General features: G+C 32.9%; 1 protein-coding gene across 1 annotated transcript; it reads left to right on the forward strand.

The window, feature by feature from the left end:
* Positions 1–308: 308 nt before the first annotated feature.
* On the forward strand, positions 309–2,433 carry HELRODRAFT_164432 (hypothetical protein; the record flags this gene model as incomplete). The annotated part of the gene is made up of 3 exons (XM_009029373.1): positions 309–353; positions 864–1,052; positions 2,293–2,433. 3 exons carry the CDS (start codon positions 309–311, stop codon positions 2,431–2,433), a joined length of 375 nt encoding a protein of 124 aa, XP_009027621.1.
* Between the last annotated feature and the right edge of the window lie 20,674 nt (positions 2,434–23,107).

Raw genomic sequence — 23,107 nt, forward strand, 5'->3', positions numbered from 1 at the left:
AGTCTCAAGCTAAATTATTTCCTAAGTACTAATCTACCTCCTTCTCTGATTTGATATATTTAACAAATTTATTTTATAGGTAAATAATAATGGGGTAATAATGGTTATTAATTAAAATCTCTGCAGCACATAAACAAAAGAAAAAATATTGTTGTGTTTGATTTCACGACAATTTGTTAAAAAAAATATCTGGTCTGATTCATGAAGTTGATAATTTCTGAACTGGCCAAATTTGTTTCTGATCTGCCATCTATCGAAAGAAGTGGAAATATTTATAAAGGAAGACGCATTGTCGCTTAACCAGCACAATGGCGTCATTTCATCGTTTGACCGCGCAAAGTGATGGGGATGAAGTAAGAATGATGAGGATGATGATGATGACGATGTGGTAGAAATAGCGATGATGATGATGATGATGCGGTGAAAATGATGCTGATGTGAAAAACTATATGGTAAGATGACGATGATGTGATATGATGTTGATGATCTGATTACAATCACAAAGACGACGACGACGATGATGATATAAAAATGCTGATAACGATATGATGATGATGTTACATAAAAATTAAGATGGTGATGATGATGATGATGATGAAACAAAAAATATTCGATATAACATCAACAAACACATCGTCCTGTGTTGAACGACCAGCAGCGTTTGCACACCTCCCAGCCAAACACGTTCCAACAAATTTCTTGCTAAACCTGATGTAAATTAATAAATAATTTCTATGTTCAATAAAAAAAATAAATTATTTTTCTTAAAATTTCGACCAGTCAACAATGAACTCGGTGAACAGCGAACATGAGGAGCGTTCACAAACTGGTAAACATTGCAAACGATAAAACAATAAAAACAGGATGAATGTGATGAAGATTATGTGATAAACATGACGAACATGATGAACATGGTGAACGTGATGAATATGGTTATAATGGATAAACGCGGTGAACATGACGAACATGATGAACATGGTGAACGTGATGAACATGGTTATAATTGTGAACATTTAAACTACGGTGAACTGGACCAAGGGTCGAATTTGAAAGTGATAATGGCCCACCATTATCATATTAATTATAATTTAATTTTCAAGATCAATTGCCTTTTTCAAATTTCAACTCTGAATAAACATTGCAACAACAAAAACAACAACATCAACAAAAACAACAACACAAAGAATGTTGATGTTGTTGTTATGCTGTTGTTGATGAAATTGAAATCATGTCGAAGTTGTTGTTGTTGATTATATGGACAAACATGTTAATGCGTATACAATGTTATTAATAACAGTATTATTATTATTGTTGTTATTATTATTATTGTTGTTGTTGAGTTTTTATGTTGTTGTTGTTGTTTGGTTGATTGATTGGTTGATTGATTTATATTGTTAATAAAAGCTATATCACATCATCATCGTCATCATTGGTGGTAATGGAAACACTTTTTATTATTGAACCTCAAAAATCTAAAATCAAATTTCATAAATATATAAATGATTATAGTCATCAATGCTCATCATTCACATCAGAGTACAAGGATGATAAAAAATGATACAAAAAATTGTTCATGTTTTGTTCCTTTCACAGTATATTGCATACGATGAACTAATTGCAAAATTTGTTAGGTTATCTTTAAAAATGTCTGGCCAAGTTAAATCGATTAATGACAGTTTAAAAGGATTGTAGAAACCTATAGGACTAATCTCTAGGTCATTCTGACGTTGTTTACATATTTTGAGTGCCTGTTTGAAATCGACCTTTTGGATAATGTTGTCTATATTTTTGTTACCATTGGCTGATTCTTCCCACAGACATTTCATTTCATCACCTGCATTAAATCTTAGACCACCACGCAGCTTCATTATTAGTAACCCAGCATGATTTTTCAGTAATCGAATGTTGAGGCCTCCGTTTTTATAAGGCAAAGTCAGAATTTCCGCAACACAACTGCTGACTGGAAGTGAAAGCCAACCTCTTACCGACTCTGTGAATAATAACAATAATAATAATAATAATGGGAACAACCTTTTATTGACCAAATTTGACCAAAAAGATAAAATCAAAATGAAATCAATCGAAAATTATTAATAATATATAAGAGTGTAAATAAATAAATGTAAATAATAAAATTTTATAAATTTTATAATAAAAAAAGAAAATCCATTAAAACTAATAATAATAATAATAATAATAATATTAATAATAATTGTAATATTATAATTGTTATTAAAGTTGTTATTAATGTTGTTATTGATGTAGATATTGAACGTTTGATATGTTTTTTAGAGTAAAGATATGAACGCTGGGGAAGATGTCGCTCCTCTCAAAAATATTCAAATGTATGTTACATGTTGCATGATGCTGACGAGTCAGATGACGCTAACGATGTTGCTGATGCCTGCTTTTGATGTCATGTTGTTGATGTAAAATATATTTATTGTTATGCGTTACACTTCGTGACATTAATAACATTAATGATTTGGTTTTTGTTGGCATTGTAAATATTATGGACGTGCGGATTGGTATTAATGTTGATGGCATTAATGTTTCGCATGTAAGAATGTTATTGAGATTTGAACATTAAGTATAATTAAATCTTGTAACTATTTTTGTCCGTGATAATATTACAGTTTTAATGTCATTAAGGATGAGAAATGTTATTTTTTACTGTCATGTAGCATGTGCTTAAGTAAAGTTGGTTGGTTGAATGTTGCACAAATTTTACGTAGAAGACTTAATTTACTTGCTTTACATGAATTCCAACATTCATTCACCCATGCCAAAACCGTTTCCATAATTTAATTTGTTTACCCTCAATTTGAAAAATTATCTCAATTCACTTTTTTCAAAGTTGTTTAAAATAATTTTTATCTATTTTTAGTTACGATGCTGACGTATTTTTTAAAATTATTAATTTTTATATTTTTTTTAACAATCTCGTTTGCACTCATTGCAGCAAGATGTCGTTAGCAAGTTATCACCTTCAATAACGTCAAATCGGTATGTCTCATCACGTCCCAGTATGTTTCAGTAGTTCTCAGCATATCTCACGTTTGTGGTCACGCATTGATCTGGTTCGAATACGGTCGATACAAAACTCAAAATATATTGCATGTCGACTGCGTATAAATGGTTGTTTGTTGCGCGTACATGTAAATGGTCAGCAGTTGGTCTTATTAATAGCAGTTGCATGGCATTTGCGGTGCAGTAGTTTGATTGTGTGCAACCAGTTTGGCGAGAAAGTTCATGCAAGTTTATGACAGTTGCTGATTTAAAAGTCGGAAAATAGTTCTTTTACACAAATTTTTGTTAATGTTTTTACTTGAAGGTACATTGATCGGAGTTGTCGTCACTAAATAAAAATATATTATGTGAAAGCTCCGAAGCTTTTGATAGCGTGAAACACGCGGAACATATGGAAATATTGGAAAATTTGGACAGCGGTGGAAAAGACACGAGAGTTATCTAAAACCTCTATTGAGACCAAAGAGCAGCGATGAAAGTTGGTATCAAAATGACTAGTTTTGTCGAATTAAAGAAACGTGTTAGGCAAGAATGTGTATTTTCTCCGGATCGGTACAATCTCTATAGTGAGATCATTATGAAAAAGATAGAAGATCTACTTTGAATATCCATTGGAAGCGAGAATATAAACAAGCTCTTATAGCAAGTTCAATAGAAAAACTGGTTTTTGAAAGAAAAGACTTGCAAATTAACATCAACAAAATAGAGTGCATGGTTATCAGTAAAAGCAAAACCACCCCGATCTGTTCCATAATTACTAATGGTAAACGCGTGAAACAAGTCAACAGCTTCAATTATCTCGAGTCTGATTACCTTAGATTGTAAATTTGATATGGATATCAAACGAAGGTTAGCTATAGCAAAAGATGCCTATTCTAAAATGAAAAACATCCTCACCAACAGTAAAACTAGAATATCAACAAAATTAAAACTGGTAGGGTGTTACATTTTTCCTGTGCTCACTCACGGTTCTGAGTCCTGGACAGTTTCTAAAGAAATGGAGAAAATGATTGATGCTGCTGGAATGTGGTTTTTGAGAAGAATTATGAAAGTTAGTTGGACCTCACATACTTCAAATGAGGATGTATTAATACAGTCCGGTTATGAAGTCACATCATGCGGCAGGAAGGGATGGAACAACCACTGGATAGATTGCATGGAAAAGAGATCGCGGACAACAACAAATAACATTCAGGAAATCCTTTTGTCACTTGTTGAAAATCACCACATTTCAACTACTACAAATTGTTTAAAGATCGGGTTTTGTGGAGGTCGATGGTCACCAATGTCCTAAAAAGATGAGGCACGAGAAAGAAGAAGATTATGTGAAAAACTCAATAAATGACCACGAATAATAAATAGCAATATCTTATTTTCAGTCATTTTTAGATTTTTTATTGCATGTTATTTAAGTATTATTGGCGACGTACTCTTTAACTACATCTATAAGAAGGTGCCTCATAAAAATGTCTGCCTTATAAAATTGATTTATAGGTTAACAAACATATGTTTAGACATGAAAGAAATACGTCATTGTAATCCCAAAGCAGGCCTTGGTAGCAAACAATCTCAGAGCAAACACAACAAATTGTTTCGTGACTGGTTTGTATGTAGGCCAACTTTTAATGTAATCTTTTTTAAAAAATATATCAATTCAACATAGTTAAAAATATTGTCAAAAAATTGTTACCAAATACCAACAAAACAATTAATAATTGCAATAGGCCGGCTTAATGTTGTATTGTATATATCAAGTTTAAATTCACTTTCGAATTTATTTTTTAAAAGTTCAACCCCGTAAAAACTAAACTTTGTTATTTACTTTTGTTTTTAAAATATTTTCATTCCAATCGATCTTTCAATTTTTTAATATCTCAATCGACAAACCTGTAAAAAAATTAATTGTTAAAAACATGGTTGGAACATGCACTAGTTAGAGTTTATTTTCTCTCACTTCTAGATAAAATTTCATTCTCTTGACTTAGATTTTATTTCAGAATTTCGTGTAGTTTCTTTTAGTTTTGTTTTACAAATCATATTAGTAGTTCTCACTCTCAATTTTCTAGTTTTGGTATTAATTTAGAAATATTGAAAAATTTAAATTTTTTCGTTTTACTTAAGCAAGCAAAGCATTTTTATAACCGGTCAAATAGGTATAAAACTATGGAAAAATTTAAAAGCCATTAATTGACAAACAGTCATTTTTGGGATGATTTGGTCTTATGAGTTTTAAATTTACCAAATAAGCAACTAATTATTTTTTAAACTCACCGTCTTACATAAGTACTTGTGTCTGCTTTATTTTTCTTGTCCGACACACGAAATAATCCAACGCTAAACATACAATCTTCATCATGAAACCGGCAAGACCTTAAATCTCCATATGTGAAAAGTAGCCTATTACTCAAATCCAGACCACTAAATGATCCATATTTCAATTCCAGTTGTTTACATTGTACGACTACATTCACCAAAGTTGTTCTGCAAATATCCTAACATTTCTCTGTATAAAAATGACTACCATGACTACAACAACAACAACAACAACAACAACAACAACAACAACAACATACTACTACTCCTACCACTGCTATAACTATTACTACTACCACTGCTACTACTACTACTACCACTGCTACTACTACTACTACTACTGCTACTATGACTACCACTGCTACTACTACTACTACTACTACCACTGCTACTACTACTACTACTACCACTGCTACAAAACAACAACTACAGCAACAAAAACAACAACAACAACAACAAAAATATTAATAATAAAGTAAACACACCGAAATTACATTATACATACATACATACATATCAACATATTTGGTCTTAGGCCATGATATAATATAAATATACGAATATACGTGTGAGTGTTTACCAGAATATTAATTCGGCTCTCACAATGAAGATCATTTTTGAAGATAAAAAAAGTATTATTATTTGAATGCTTTTTACTTTTGATTAAAAATTTAATAAATATTTTTTTTCAATCATATTCATTTTACATATAGAGACACACACATACACACAGACAAACACATTAAACACACAGACACACACTACACACACTACACACACTACACACACACATACATAAAATTATTGTTTACACCGTCGATCCTAAAAATGCAATTGCTTCTTTTGCAATTAAAACTACTATTACTCTTACTGCTACGACTACTACTACTACTACTACTACTACTGCTACTACTACTACTACTACTACTACTGCTACTACTACTACTACTACTACTGTTTCTGCTGCTATTACTACTGTTACTGCTACTACTACTACTACTGCTGCTGCTGCTACTACTACTACTACTGCTGCTACTAAAACTACTACTATTACTACTAAACTATGTAGTTTATGAAGCTCTGCCACACATTTATTTTTAAATTCTAGACTGTCAATGCTGAAGTTACAGTGAAGTATTAATTGCAATTACTGCCATCAGAAACAAACAAAAATGGTGGTTCTCAACGAATTCTTGCATGCCATTTGATAAGTTGGCTGGGTATTTGTCTGGCGTCAATAACAACAACAACACAAAAACATTACAACGACATGAAAGAAAGTGACGCTAGAACTGAAAGTAAATCCTTCGTACAATATCTCCGCAACAACAAGAGGGTCTAATGAAATTTTGTTGTATCTTATACTCTAGCAAAAATAAAACTTTATTTAAGAGATTGTAAGACGAAACCGTTGGCGTAAACAATGAAACATTTATTTCTCAAATTTTAATTCTCATCATAATAAGATGTTGATATCATATTCGTCCGTGTGACACGAGAACACGAAAACTGAATTAAAACTATTGCTTGGGAGAAAATGAATGCGTGGGTTTGTTTGTGTATGTTTGTATGTGTTTGTGTTTGTGTGTGTGTGAGTGAGTGAGTGAGTGAGCGATGCTAATGTTTGATTCTTTATCGACAATAATAATAAGAACAACAATAATAATAATAACAAAAATAATAATAACAATAGTAACAACACCTAATAACAACAATAACAATAATAACAACACAGAACGCCTTGAAAACAATCTAAAATTTAAAAACTTAATAAAGAATGAAATTTTGATAGCTGTCTCACACTATTTTTATTTGAAGTAAAGGGATGTAAATGGCAGGAAAAAGATTCTCTCACTCAATCGCTCACTCGCTCGCTCACTCACTCACTCACTCACTCACTCACTCACTCACTCACTCACTCACTCACTCACTCACTCACTCACTCACTCACTCACTCACTCACTCACTCACTCACTCACTCACTCACTCAATAACTTACTCAACCACTAAATCACTCATTCCAACGTCACGTGCTTCTATGTTGGTCTGCTCCTTTTAAACGTCCAGTGAAGGAATGGTTGGATGGATGGATGGATGAATGGATTGATGGGTGAATGAATGGATGGATGAATGAATGGATGGATAGATGGATGGATGGATAGATGGAGAAATGGGTGGATATATGGATGAATAGATAGATGTATTTATAAATGAATGAATAGATGAATGAATGAAGGAATGAATGAATGAAAGAATATATAAAATCGAATGAACGTGTGAACGACTGATCAGACTAATGAATGAAGAAACAGATTCGAACGATAATTTTTTATGTAACATGAATGAAAAGGTTGGTGAATGATTTGTGCATGCACCATCAAATGGACTGATTCAATCTGGTGAAAAAAGAAAAATTGCATAAATTTCTTTCACCAGCAAAGTCACCCCAAACGATGCCACACTTCCAAGAACGCTTTTGAGAAGTATGTAAAGCACTATATACATTCTTAATAATAAAAACTATGTATACACACACACACACATATATATATATATGTATATATATATGTATGTATATATATATATATATAAATATATATATATATAATAATAATAATATACATAAGTTTTCATTATAAGATTTGGTTTATCGTAGCAATTCAACTGTTTTTTTTAGACAGTGCTTTTGAGAAACATTTTGTTTATAATTAGCGCTATACAAATTTTTGAATAATAAGAATAATATATATATATATATATGTGTGTGTGTGTGTGTGTGTGTGTGTCTGTGTCTATGTATATAAATGTAGGTGTGTGTGTGTATGTATGTAGCATGTACGTATATCTCCACAGGTTCTATTTCGTTTAAAGCCCGCATCTCAGATTATGTTGCGTGAGAGGGGGCTATTGTTGTCATCATTATACTTCGATCTTTACAATTTCCATTCAAATAACTTAATAAAGTAATATTAATGAGAAATTGTTTATGATTTTAAAATAAATATCTTCGGTTTTAGTTTTTGTATCAACCAAAAGGTAAACTTTTTATTTATTTTTTTTCATTTATTAATTTATTCAATGTTTTCTTGTTCGAAAAGGCTTACATTGTTTATATGTAAATAAAAATAAATTATTTATTATTATTATTGTTGTTGCTGTTGTTGCTGTTGTTGTTGTTGCTGCTGATGTTGTTGTTGTTGTGAATGTTATAGATGTGTTACATTATAACTTATTTGAGTTTAGCAAATGTAATTTACAAGCAAAATAAAATATCCGGCTTTTAAGAGCTTCTGTATCGACAGTCACAAATCAATCAATAGACACATACTTATCCACACAACAACATCAACAACAACAACATCCACAAATCAACAACAACACCATAAACATCAACAACAAAAGCAAATAAAAAATTTTCAACAACACCAAAAACAACACCAAAATAAAACAACGTCAGCAGTAGCAACAACAACAGCCACTGCTACTGCTACTACTACTACTACTGCTACTTCTACTACTACTACTAATGCTACTACTACTGGCACTGCTACTATTTCTACTACAACAACTACTACTACTTTTACTACTACTACTACTGCTACTACTACCAGTTCTACTTTTACTACTACTACTACTACTATTACTACTTCTACTACTACTACCACTACTACTACAAGTTTTACTTCTACTACTACTACTACTACTAGCAAATGCTGTTGTGGTAGTAGTAGTAGTATGCCAAAATCGATACCCACAATAAAAGCACAGCAACCAGCAACACGCTCGTGATGATTTTAACAAACAAACCATTTGTAACCATTAACATTAACGCTTCATATCAAACGCTGGTCGCTTGGTTCATTAGTGTTATTGTGTGTGTGTGTGTGTAGTGTGTGTGTGTGTGTGTGTGTGTATGCGTGTGTGTGTGTGTGTGAATATGTGTTTGTGAGAGAGAAAGAGAAAAAGAGAGAGAGAGAGAGAGAGTGATAGTGTGTGTGTCTGAGTGTGTTTTAATATATGCATATATATAATATTATTATTATTCGTTTAATTATATATGAATGTGTGTACGTGTGCGTGCGTGTGTGTGATGTGCGTGCGTGTGCGTGTGTGTGTGTGAGTGAGTGAGTAAAAAGAGAAAAAAAGAAAGAGAGTGTGTGTTTGCATTCCTTTTATGAAAACCATTTTTTTTATGTTTGCGATTTTTCATGGAAGCTTCCCCCCAGAACTAAACAATGCATGGACCGCACGTATTTCCATTGCGCCAGCATCGACGGTGAAAACATATTTCAAAAAAAAAATTGAGAGAGGAAGCAAAACTTCGGTCTTGAAACAAATGGTAACTTTGAAAAGATAATAAAAACCAAAACAACGACAAAAACAACCACAACAACCACCACAACAAAAAAAACTACAACAACAACCACAACAGCCACAACAACAACCACAACAACCTCAACAACCACAACAACACTCACAACAACCACAACAACAACAGCAACAACAACCACAACAACAACATGGCCAGTCACAGAAACGTGTCATCATCGGCAGACAGGCGTGCGTATAATTGGTCCCATTGACAGCGACGTTTGTGTCGTTATCAACGCTCAACCACATGGGACATCATTAACAACAACAACAACAACAGCCATCAAAATATGAACTAAACACTATCAACAATTATCAAAATAACAACTACATATATACCTAAACAAACAACAACAACCAAAACAACAACCAAAACAACAACAGCAACAACAACAACAACAACAACAAAAACAACAACAAAACAGCAAAAACAACAATAGCAACAACATAAACAACAACAAATCAGAAAACAAACAACAGCGCAGATAATAACAACAGCAAAGAAACTACGTAGCATGGTATTCCACCCAGCAACGCCAGACAAATGTTTGTAGTTTAAGGTTGCTTAATTTAGCAAAGCATAAAATTGAACCAACAAAACTTAAAAAAAAACAAATTATAATCTATAAAAAATAAAAAAAAGAATATAATATTAGATATTTTATCAGGTAAAAAAATAATGGAGAATTGGGCTGATGGCTTAATCACTTGTGTGTGTGTGTTTGTGTGTGTTTGTGTATATGTATGTGCGTGTGTGTGTGCGAAAGAGAAAGAGAGATAGAGAGAATAAAAACGATGTAATGTTGTTAATCAGTTTTGATTGTTGTACAAACAACTCTACATGGGTTTTTGTGACAAAAAATGAATGGAACGTTGATAATATTATCAACAGCTTAATTATCATCATCATCATCGTCATCATCATCGTCATCTTCATCGTCATTATTATTATTATTATTATTATTATTAATATTATTATTATTTTGTGCATATAAAACAAGCGAGCACTTCTATGGGTTAAAAGTTTTGAAATGCTCACCAAATAAACATCATCATCACATTACCATCACTACACCATCACGTCGTTATTACACTACCAGCTCACCACCAACAAACCACCAACTACATCATACCAACAACAACAACTTCGTATTGACGCTTGTAGGTATTTCAGTATTGTGGTTCGATCAATTTGAGACTTCTCATCAAATTGTTGGTAAAAAACTACAAATTGAAAGCTACAATAGATTAACTATATGTCATCTTACTATCTAAGTCGATTTTTTTAAACATAGTTTTAGACTATGATAATTTATTGTATTCATTTGAAAATAAATAATCTTTGGATCAATTTGAAGCATTTTTTGTATTCATTTGAAATTAAATAATCTTTAGACCAATTGGAAGCATTTGTTTAGATTGATGTTAAAAGATCGGTCGGTGATATTTTCATTAGTTCCAGCCAGCGAGCAGTGATTTACACATTGATTTACATTTCACTTAGTGATGCAGGCATGTTTTTGGGCTGTTTGTTTCGGCAACTTTTGGGCTATATTTTTATGTGGTATTGTAAGTAAATACTTCATAAATATTAAAAAAAATTTTGTATTGTACGGTTTTTTTGTCGGGACCGATTGGCTTATGATGGCATGAAACATTGAGTTTCAGGAAAATGATTCAGACAATAAAGAAGTTCTTAACGGTTTTTTATTTCAAGTGGAATAAACACACACACACACACACACACACACACACATACACACACACACACACAAACTTGAACGTACTTGTGAAAACGTCATTCACGACAAATGGAGATGTGCCAGTGAGATATAACCGGTGTTTGAGTGACCCTGTCGGCGTACTTTCATGATTATTCGTGTGTGTGTGTGTGTCTGTGTGTGTTTGTGTTAGGTATTTTGTATGTGTGTATGTGTGTGTGTGTGTGTGTGTGTGTGTGTGTGTGTGTGTGTGTGTGTGTGTGTGTGGTATTTTGTGTGTACATGCACTACGTACATTAAGAATTTCGGCATAGAATTTTTTTCAATGATATTTATAATAATATCAATAATAATACAACAACTGATAATAATAATAATAAATAACAATAATAATAAATAACAATAATAATAAATAATAATAATAAAAACAACAACAACAACAGCAACAACAGCAACAACAATAATAATAATAGTAATAATAAAAACAGCAACAACATCAATAATAATAATAATAATAATAATAATAATAGAAATATTAAAGTCTTTTCCCGTGTATGTGAGTGTTACCCTCCTTTCATTCCCCGACCAACAATAGGACAGACAGCGACCCCTTAGCTAGTTGGAGTGTTGGAGTAATTAAACCGAAGCACTCGGGCGTATTAATTAACGTCCTATGAGAAGCCGGCAGAGCTTACAACGAGCTACTGGAAAATGTCTTGCCTCCATCTTTTTTTTCAGTTTCGCTTTCTATTTATTATTATTATTGTTATTATTATTATTTATTATTATTATTATTCATCCTTCTTATTATTATTGTTATTCATTGTTATTATTTATTATTGTTGTTGTTTTTATTTATTATTATTATTTTTATTATTATTTATTATTATTATTATCGTTGTCGTTATTAATAAAGCGTTTTAGACTTAAAAAGTTAAAAACAAAAAAGATAATATTGTTAAAGAGTAAATTTTCCATCATCCAGGCACCTACTCGCACGTGTAAGTACATGGAAAATGTTTTTCTTTTCAAACCTTTCTGATGTTGCGGTGTAGTGCGGTGTGGGGTGTGGTGTGGTGTGGCGTTGTGTGGTGTGGCGTGTTGTGGTGTGGTGTGATTGGCTGTCGGTGGCGTGTTTCATACCTTTGTGCAATCAAATATTAATGCACACGGGCGCTAACAGTTTTGATGTGTTTATTGATATAATTTATATTTGTTTTAAAATTTGCCTTTCCTATTGCCACACTAAGTACAGTATTATATCATGTTATATCACAAATATATCCTGTGATGTCCTGTTATATCATTTCATATCATGTGATATCATTTCATATCATGTTATATCATATTATATCATATTATATCATGTTATATCATATATATATTATGTGATATCATGTGATATCATTTCATATGTTATATCATAAATATATTGTGTTATATCATAGCTATATCATGTTGTGTCGTGTTATATCATGCTATACCATGAATATGTTACATGACTAATAAATGCTTAAGTTACATGACATACGTATATGCCAGTGCTTACTTAGGCTGATTTTTTTATGACACTCACCTCAAAAATATGGATATTTTCAAAATCATTACTTGAAAAGTTATTTTAAAATCTAAAAAACGTAAGCGAGTTAGAAGATAATTATTTAAGGGTGGAGGGATTAGCGTCTAAATCCTTGCCAAACTCCTACAAATGGAGTCTCACACTCCCTACACTTCCTCTCTCTCTTTTTCTCTCTCCTTCTCTCTCTCTTTTTTCTTTCTCACTCCCCCTCCCTTCCTCTTTCTCTCTTCTCTCTCTCTCTTTCTTTCTCTCTCTCTCTCTCTCACTCTCACTCTCTCTCTCTCTCTCTCTCTCTCTCTCTCTCTCTCTCTCTCTCTCTCTCTCTCTCTCTGTTATCATTACTGTTGCTATTCTTTTTTACACATGTGATGATGTAATGTGATAAAATACTGATCAAGCACCGGTTGAATAAAAAAAATCTCCGAATAGAATATAGGTAGATTGCTGAGGAAAAGCTTATGAATATTACAGAAATATCACTGGTCGGTTGGTCGGTCTGTTGGTTGTTTGGTTGGTTTATGCGTTGGTTGGTTGGTTGATTGGTTGGTTGGTTGGTTGGTTGGTTGGCTGATTGGTTTGTTGGTTTTGTTGGTTGGTTGGTTGGTTGTTTGATTGGTTGGTTGATTGGTTGGTTGGTTGATTGGTTGGTTTGTTTGTTGGTTGGTAGGTTGGTTGATTGGCTGGTTGGTTGGTTGGTTGGTTTGTTTGTTTGTTGGTTAGTTGGTTGATTGGTTGGTTGGTTGGTTAGTTGGTTGATTGATTGGTTGGTTGGTTCGTCGGTTGGTAGGTTGGTTGATTGGCTGGTTGGTTGGTTGGTTGGTTGGTTTGTTTGTTTGTTGGTTAGTTGGTTGATTGGTTGGTTGGTTGGTTAGTTGGTTGATTGATTGGTTGGTTGGTTCGTCGGTTGGTCAATTTATTTGTTTGCTTTCATATAAATATAATTATCTATAATGTAGAATGTTGTATATTTCTAAGTATTGACAATCGACCGGAAAATTTTTTACTCATGTGCATAAACTTATAACGCATAAACGAAAAAAATATGCGAATGTTTCTAAAAATAAAGCTTTCTATAAATAGTTTATGTCCAGAAATGAAGAAAATACTTGTTAGCTCAATCAATGTTTGTGGTTTCCAACGTATGAATATTTTCAATTTTTCTTGAATTCATGTTGGACCGTAAAAATATTCTCTCAGAATTTTGCGTGTTGTCCTTTTTTTGCTTGATATCTTTCTTGTTGTTGTCGTTGTTGTTGTTGCCGATGATGTTGATGTTATTTTTTTGTTGTTGTTGTTGTAAGAAAGGTTGTTTGCAAATGATGTTACCTACATTTATTGTTGATTTCTAATGTTTGTGTTGTTGCAGATGTTATTGCATTGTTGTTGTTGTTGATGTTTTATTGCTTTGTTGTTGTTGTTGATGTTTTATTGCTTTGTTGTTGTTGCTGCTGTTGATGTTGTTGTTGTTGTTATTTCGTAGTGTGATGTTGTTCTCATTTAAGTATGAATTGTTGTTGTCATATTGTATGTCGTCGTTGTCGTTGCTTTAGAATGCGTTGTTTGTTGTTGTAACATGTCTTATCGTTGAAAGTGTTGTTGATGTTGTTGTTGTTGCCATTGCAGTTGTTGTTGCCATTGCAGTTGTTGTTGCCATTGCAGTTGTTGATGTTTGCAAACATTTTTAATGAAAATTCCAGGTTTTATCTCTCAATGCAATCACGTAAAATGGAAAGTTTTTTCATAAAACCATGATGGCGATGATAATGATGTTGCTCTTGTTGTTGTTGATGGTGTAAATATTGATGATGATGATGAATGATGATGATGATGATGATAGTCTAAATAATGATGAGGATGACGGTGTAAATAGTGATGATAATGATGATAATGACGAGGACGATGATGATGTAAATAGTGACAATGACGTCATTTTCATCGTCATCTTCATCTTATTGTGCACCCTGTTTTCTGAGACATACAACCCCACCCCAAAAGATCGGGGTACTGGCACACCCCTTCCCAGATGATTCAGGCCCTTTCTGTTATAAAAATTTTCGCAAATTTAAAAAAATTTAACATCGCAAGATATTTCGTATTAGGACACTAATATTTTTTTTTTGGTAATTTTTGTTTCCGTAGTCAGAATTTACGCACGCATAAATATTTAAACCAGATGCACAACGTCGTGTGACGCCATGATGTAACTGATGAATATTTTGCCCATGAAGGCATTAGTAACCTTCAGAAGTTGATGGTGGAAATAATCGCGGCAATAATTATCTATTTACAAAGCTGTTCAGATGATGTTGTTGCCTGTTCGTAAATATTAATTTCATTTAAGGCTCGATGGCTGATGTTTGCGGTGCGTTATTATCTTCGTTGATGCCATAAATGTTACTGTCGCCTGGGACGTTGTTATTGATGTTGTCGGTGTTATTTTTCTGTTGAAATCATTATTGTTGATGAGATATTTTTACGATAATCATTGCGATTGATGATATTTGGTGTGCTATTATTGCTAACGATCATTTGCATCGCCATACATCCATGTTCATTACGCCCCTTTTTATTGACGTTCCAGCAGATTGCACTTTTTTTTCTATTTTTTTTTTTATAGCGGATGTTATTTGCAGACAAAACTTTCTCCTGGCAATGTCGTTTTCAGAATGTTATTTTTATTTTGTGGTTTAGCGTCGCTGGTTCTGTATCAAACGCCAACTGACGCTCATCTGGATGACCTACACCTAATGATAAACAGACGTGACCATATTCTCTGTGTGATGTTTGCCATGGTTGGTAGGTGGTTACTGGGATGGATTTCATAATTCTCATGATTACGTTTTATGGCAGAAGAAATCGTATTTTTTGTTCTTGGTATTAAAATGTTTGTTAGTCTCGTTTCATATTTGAATTTTTTTCTGAACCACCTCAGTCATCAGCGTCAGTCACGTCGTTCAAGTTTATAATAATGATGACATTAAAATGACACTAAGAGAGAATTCACGTCAAAAAAAAATTTCATAACTGGCAACATCTCTAACTGAAATTATAACAAAATAATTTAATAATTTTATGGATGTTTATCTACAACACCACACACACGCGCACACGCACACACACACGCGCACACGCGCACACAACACACACGCACGCGCACACACACAACACAAACACACACGACACTACAACACTACATGACAACAATATATCGGAAACAGCATTTTACCACAAGGCAGTCTCTATCATTATGTAGTTCAATAATTTTACGAGGCAATCTTCTTTATGTCCGTGTCTATGTGAATATAAATGCGTGCATCTGTGTGTGTATGTGTGTCGCGCATTATGTATGTATAGGTGCTTGTATGTGTAATTGTGTGTATGTACGTGTGAGTGTGTGTCTATGTGTGTGTTCACCTGTATTTACAAAAAAAATATTGTGCTCGTGAGGGTATTTGTACCATTCAATCACTGCAACACATAAACAGTGCATTATACAAACAATGCACCATGCAAACAATGCACTATACAAACAATGCACCATACAAACAATGCACCATACAAACAATGCACCATACCAGCAACTAGAACTGATAAATTTTTAAATCGGGCCAACCTGCCTGCAAAACAGGTCAACGCGCATTTATTTTTATTTTGTTTTTTCGTTTGTGTTTGTTTTGTTTTATTTGTTTAAATCCGAACTATGATTTATTGATTGAACGTTCCATTGGAGCACTTGTTGTTGCAGTTCGTGTCAGGTTGGAGAAGATGGGATGCAGCAAATTTAATAACTTGCATCGATCATTTTCTTAAGGGGATCGATATCAGTTATATTAACGTTATGTTTTTTAATTTTGTTGAAAAATCTAAACAAGTATTTCTTCTGTGTTTCGGTTTAATTATTATGTTAGTTAAACATTTTTTTTTATAATAAATTGGTAGGAAAATGGTAAAATTGGTGTCACGTTTTGCATCATGATTCGTCAAATTAATTTTGATATAATATTTAATTGGTAGAAAAATGGCAAAATTGGTGTCACGTTTTGCATCATGATTCGACAAATTAATTTTGATATAATATTTTAAAAGTCAACTAAGAAAAACAATTTTACTTATAACACTTTGAAACAAAGTTTGTAATTATCATCAAATTTTGTTGATCATCCATACCTTCCAAATCAATGCATATTTTTTAACGACTTCTTTCGCCACTTGCCAGCCAGGATAATGAAAACTTCCAGTTGAATTAAATTGTACAGCTGCTAAGTTTGATCTACCGTGTTATTATCTCCTATTTTAAAAGAATTCGATCAGTTGATTGTTCATAAGAAGGTTATTTATATAACTATCGTTGTTAATATGTAGGGCTTTTGACGCTCAGCATTTAACAAACTGATTGTTAGATGTCTCCTTAGGTTGCTATCCTCCAGAAAGAGAAATAAGTTATGAAAGCAACGATTCAAAATTATTTTGCTGTTTCTAGCCTCTCCTTTGCCAAATTTTTGCTCCAGGACTAACTCATAAAATAGTTTTTCAGACTATTTAAGACATCCATGATACCTCTTTTGACACTCAAACAATTGTTAGATTCATCGCTCAGCTCACAAACAACTTCAGATATGTACAGTACATGTAAGATGTATGTATACTTAAGTTTTGGAGAAAGGCGTTGCGACTAAAGGTGCTATATAAATACTATAATAATTAATACATATATATCTAATAACATAAAAAATTTATTAATATTATTATTACTATTATGCATTAATATTGTAATCAGAGAGTATATAAAGGAAGACCCAAAAAGTAAGGTGATGATGGTTTGAATGAGACCTTTCAACAACATTAACTTTTATTCAGAATCGGCAATTAGGAAGCAGATGCTTGTTAGAATATTTGCACCAAAAGAACGTACAGGATGATGAAGAATTTCAATTAGCAATGTTGAAGATATGGACAGGTGGGTGGGTAAGCAGCTGAAAAAAAATAGAAAGGACATTCTTTATTTATTTTCTAAAGGTAGTGAATAAACAAATCATTCCGGAAAATTGCCTCCTTTGAAAAAGTGTAAATAATTTAAAACCAATATACAACGTATATAACGAACATTTTCACCTGACTAGTCAACAATATACGTCGTGTTTATTTTTGACGGGGACACCTTTAAAAATTAAAATAAAATTGCCATCCGTCCAATGCGATTTTACATTTCCAATGCGTTCCACGTTTTTTTAAAATATCAATATGTCTTCCCTATTTTTTATCATTTAATTTTATGTTTCAAGCATTTTTTTCATAATTTTAATCTTTTCCTATTCCATTTATCCCTTGTATTTTTGCATTAGTCAAAGTTTGATGCTTGTCGAGAGTAAAAAAACAGTAAGATAAGATCATAAAAACAAACAAACCAAGTGGAAATACTAGCTTTACACAAATCTTTACGTTCAAACGTTACACAAATCTTTACAACAACAAATGTCAGGTGGAGTTATGAAAATAAATTAAAAAGTACACAAACTGTCTTTGTTTAAATTTTAAAAAATGGTTGAAGGAGACTGGAAGGCATTACAGTGCACTGCGGATTTGTAGGGTCTTTCTTCAGAGACCCTAATTGGGCTTCGTTTTGTTGAAAAAAATGATGTTTCAACTGGCTTCTGAACACCTGACGACTGATGTTAGTATCAACTTTTAGGTCAAGCGGCAATGAGTTCCAAGTCTTGGCCGCTGCTACAGGAAACCTTATTGCACCAAAATGAAATATTTTAAACGGAGGGCAAACAAGATCTTCGTGTTTTGTCAATCTCAGTCGATTTTTTCAGGAACATTTGAAGCCGAGTTCAACATCTCTTTCAAGTAGGCCGGTGCCTTTCCAGTTAGAAAGTTTTTTACTCTGAGAAGTATTTTAAATCGTATCCTGTCCTCTACCGATAGCCAATGAAGTTCATTCTTCATGTAATCAGAAATGCGGTCAAATTTAGAGACTCGAGAAAGTAGTCTAGCGGCAGACCTCAGAACAGATTGAATGGATGCCAGTTGACACCGTGCAGAACTGAATTTCGTAATCAATCAGCGTACAAAGAAGGCTGATCACCAGCTAATTAGTTTAGTAATGAAAAATGAAAAAATTGAGTGGGAGGTAGAAAAAGCAGCTGAACAAACACCACTGAAACATGGAGGGATCCAGAACACGAACAGCGTTGAAAGAATTTCAAACAAGTCTTCGCGCTTCAAGGATCAGCTCATTCTATGGCACCTTTCATTTAAATATTCATTTTATTAATAATTTTCAAATTTTTTCAAAAGTTTTCAAGTTTCATAAATAAAAAATGAATGAATGAATAAAAAGAAAATTTATTTAATAAAATTTTATTTTTAGAAAGATGAAGTTGGTATTTTTGTAAAAATCAGTATAAGCGGTTACTTCGGACAGTTTTACCAGCCGCAGTGATTTTAATAAAATACTTCAAAAATAAAATTTTTAATATGAATAAAAATAATAATTGTAATAATAAGAGCAATATTAATGACGTCAGCAAAATGTCTACGTGACGTCAGAAACAGGAAAAACAACAACATGCAAATTTATGGTCGGTCAACTTTATTGCAGCACACACGCACGCACTTGTGTTAAAAATAGATCTTCTGAATGTTTTTATGGTTGTGGGTGTGTTTGTTGTTGTTGTTGCTCTGTTTTATGTGAGTGTCTGTTGTTGTTGTCGGGTGTGTTTGTTGTTGTGTTGTTGTTGTTTAACGTTATGGCATTTAAGCTAGCAAAGTTGTTTATAGTCTTTTTGTTTTAATTTATTTTTTAGTGCGTATAAACTACAAAATGTTGTTTTATTTTTTGTTTGTTGTTGTTGTTGTATGTTTGTCTTTTCTTTGTTTTTATTGATTTTAAAGTTGGCGACGACATTTTTATAATTGTGTCTGAGGTTGTTTGTGCTGGTCGTATCATTTTTCCCTTCTAGCCTACTTATGGATTCTTGCTTGCTTTTATCCTATTTATTGTTGCTGTTGTTGTAGATGGTTGTTGATGTAGCGATTGTTGTTGATGATATTGTTGATGGTATTGTTAGTGTTGCTGCTGTTTTTGTGGTTGTATTCTAGTTGTTTTGGCTGTTGTTGTTAATTAAAAATGAGTACGGAGATGATAGAAACGATTTTTTATTTTTTTTATTCAGTTTATTTCAGACGTTTCGTGCCTTCTACAATAAATTGACTAACAGCATGCAATTGTGCGATTCAATAAACTGTTCTTAAATGGAGCTGACCAAGATGAATTAATTAATGATAGTTTAAAAAGGTTGTTAAATCCTAAATATTAATATTAAAATCTTTAAAATCGCTTATACGTCAGTTTTGAGGTTGTTTCTATATTTATCTATATTTATCTGGTTTATAGAGTTTAGAAGCGACAAGTTTCATGGCAAACCGTCAACCCAAGAATGGGTTCGAACGAATTGAATAGTGGAATGTTGAACGGACTGCTTCGGTACCCAGGTCCACACAATGAGGTTGAGCATTTTGTTTTCACGCTCCAAATATCTTTCCAGTGCAGTTCGATAAGACGTGTTTGTTTGTATGTTTGGTATTGCATAGGAAACATGACGCGCTGGTGGATTTTCCCATCTGAGCAAATTGGAATTTGATGTCAATTTAAATAGGATCTTTGGTAATTTGAATGTTGATTTGGACCATTGCCTAATTTTCGCAACCTGGATCTGGTTTTCCATCGATCGTATCATAGTTCCCTGATATTGTAGCGAAGATATACTTTTATGTTATGATTAATGATTTCATATTGTCGTTGTTTTCTAGATGTTGCCATAAATTTTTTGGTAGCAAATGTCAGTCAGATTCGTCCCATAAAGATCTCACTTCCTGCTTTGGAATAAAGTGTAGACTAGGGCTGCACCAAAGTTCAGTTTTGGCCGGATTTAGTGCCGAAACGGGTTAGCCCCGGATGAATAATACGTAACTGGAGATCGTAGAACTATTTGAAAAGATCTTTGTTTATGAGCGTGTTACTTTTATTAGCAGGCTTAATTGATGTATGGTTTTGGTCGAACTTGGTATTTTAAATTCGGAAAAATTCGGCTTCGGCCAACGAAGCCTCGTTCTCAGCAACTCCGTTTGATGTTTCTGGAACCTTCGCTCTTGCTCTTGCAAGGCCGCGCGAGAAGTTCGGCAACACAACTTCTGATTGGCTGTGAGGACCAGCTTCTTACAGTTTTTATAAACCACAGTAAAAACATCATTAACATAATAAATTTTAACAACAACAACAACAATAACAGCATTAACATAATTAATGTTAACAACAACAGGAACAAAATTAACATAATAAATGTGAACAACAAAACTCTTTAATATACAAAACATAAACGACAACATCATTAACATCACGAGCGCAATAACCATTGACCATAAAATCTGCCTAAAAAACAAACGCTAGCGCTCATCAGATAATGCTAGACAGCATTGCAGATATAAATATTAACGGTGAGAGCATAAACAACAACAACTCAAACAACAGTGAAAACTAAAAACAAACACTAAAACAAAAAATATAAACAAAAACAAAACGTACAACAATAACTGCACTGACAGCAACGAACACTGTCAACACATACAGCAACGAACACACAACACATACAACATCGCAGACAACACCACACACACAACAATACACAAAACACCACACACAACAACACACACAACAACACACACAACAGCACACACAACAACACTACAACAACACACAACAACAACACAGGAAGGCGATAATCATAAATCACATTAATAGCCGACCTGAAAACGTGAAAACAAAAAAAGACAGTTGTGAATTTTGAATGATAAACCATTGAAAAAATAGAATGAACTTGAAATAGATAACATAAATTACATCACAAAAACGCCAACATGCATAGAAAAATTATCAATAATGTACCAGGAAAATTAACTAAGTGTTTTTTAATACAAAACAATTGCTAGTAAGTACTCCAAATGATGAAACGGGGTTTTGAATGGCAGTTTTTGCCTTGTAAGAAAGCAGCGTTGAAAAGCTCGTGCAAGAAAGGGCGGATTTAGTAGGGGCGAAATAATTTGAACATTCTCTAACAGGAAATTAAACTGCATGGCCAGCTAACCAAAGATATTAAATGCATCTTTGTAACATTTATCAGCGCTAGCTTTTATTTGCAATAACAAGCAACATGATCGAAATAAGCGATCAAAATCTTAATAAGTTGTTCTTATGATAACGGAAATGATGATGTAAATGATACCACTGATGATGATGGTGGTGGTGATGACAACGATAACGACGATGATGATGATGACGACGATGGTGATGATGATGACGGTGATGATGATGACCACCGACTGCAAATGCAACAATACTTATAGTTACATAATGTAGGGATTATAATATTAGAAATGATGATGATGATCGCACTATGATGATAATAATACTGATGACGATGATGATATATAGTGATGGTGATGATAACGATGACGATGACGACAAACAAGATACTTCTTTTTTTTGAAAAAGAACTTTCCATTGTACCTGTAATGCCCTGAGAAAAATTTAGATGTGTGTGTCTAGCTGTTTTTCAGCAATTTTGTGTTAGTTCAGTCGATAAATATGCGTCGTTGGATGATGATGAATGATGATGAGGATGATGATGATGAGGATGAGAATGATGAATGATGATTAGGATGAATGGAAAGTGGTGCGTATTTCTTACAGCAATGGCAAGATGGTGGTAATTAATTATAATTTTCAATTTTAATTAACCACAGTTTTCAATCCTAATTAGTTATAATTTTATAAATCATAATTAATGGTAATTTCCAATCATGATTAATCATAATTTCTAATTATAATTAATCATAATTTTCATTCATAATTAATTACAATTTCCAATCTGTCATCATCATCTGTCATCTCAAATCTTCTCATTCGTTCATCACAAGTTTCGTTTTGTCAGCAGCATCTTTTCCCCGTCCAAATGGATGAAGCCTTTCATATCTTAGATCATCATCATCATTTCCGTTGAACACCATCAGCGCCATCATCATCACCACCATC

The sequence above is a fragment of the Helobdella robusta genome (assembly GCF_000326865.2).
Source record: "Helobdella robusta unplaced genomic scaffold HELROscaffold_6, whole genome shotgun sequence".
Lineage (NCBI taxonomy): Eukaryota > Metazoa > Annelida > Clitellata > Rhynchobdellida > Glossiphoniidae > Helobdella > Helobdella robusta.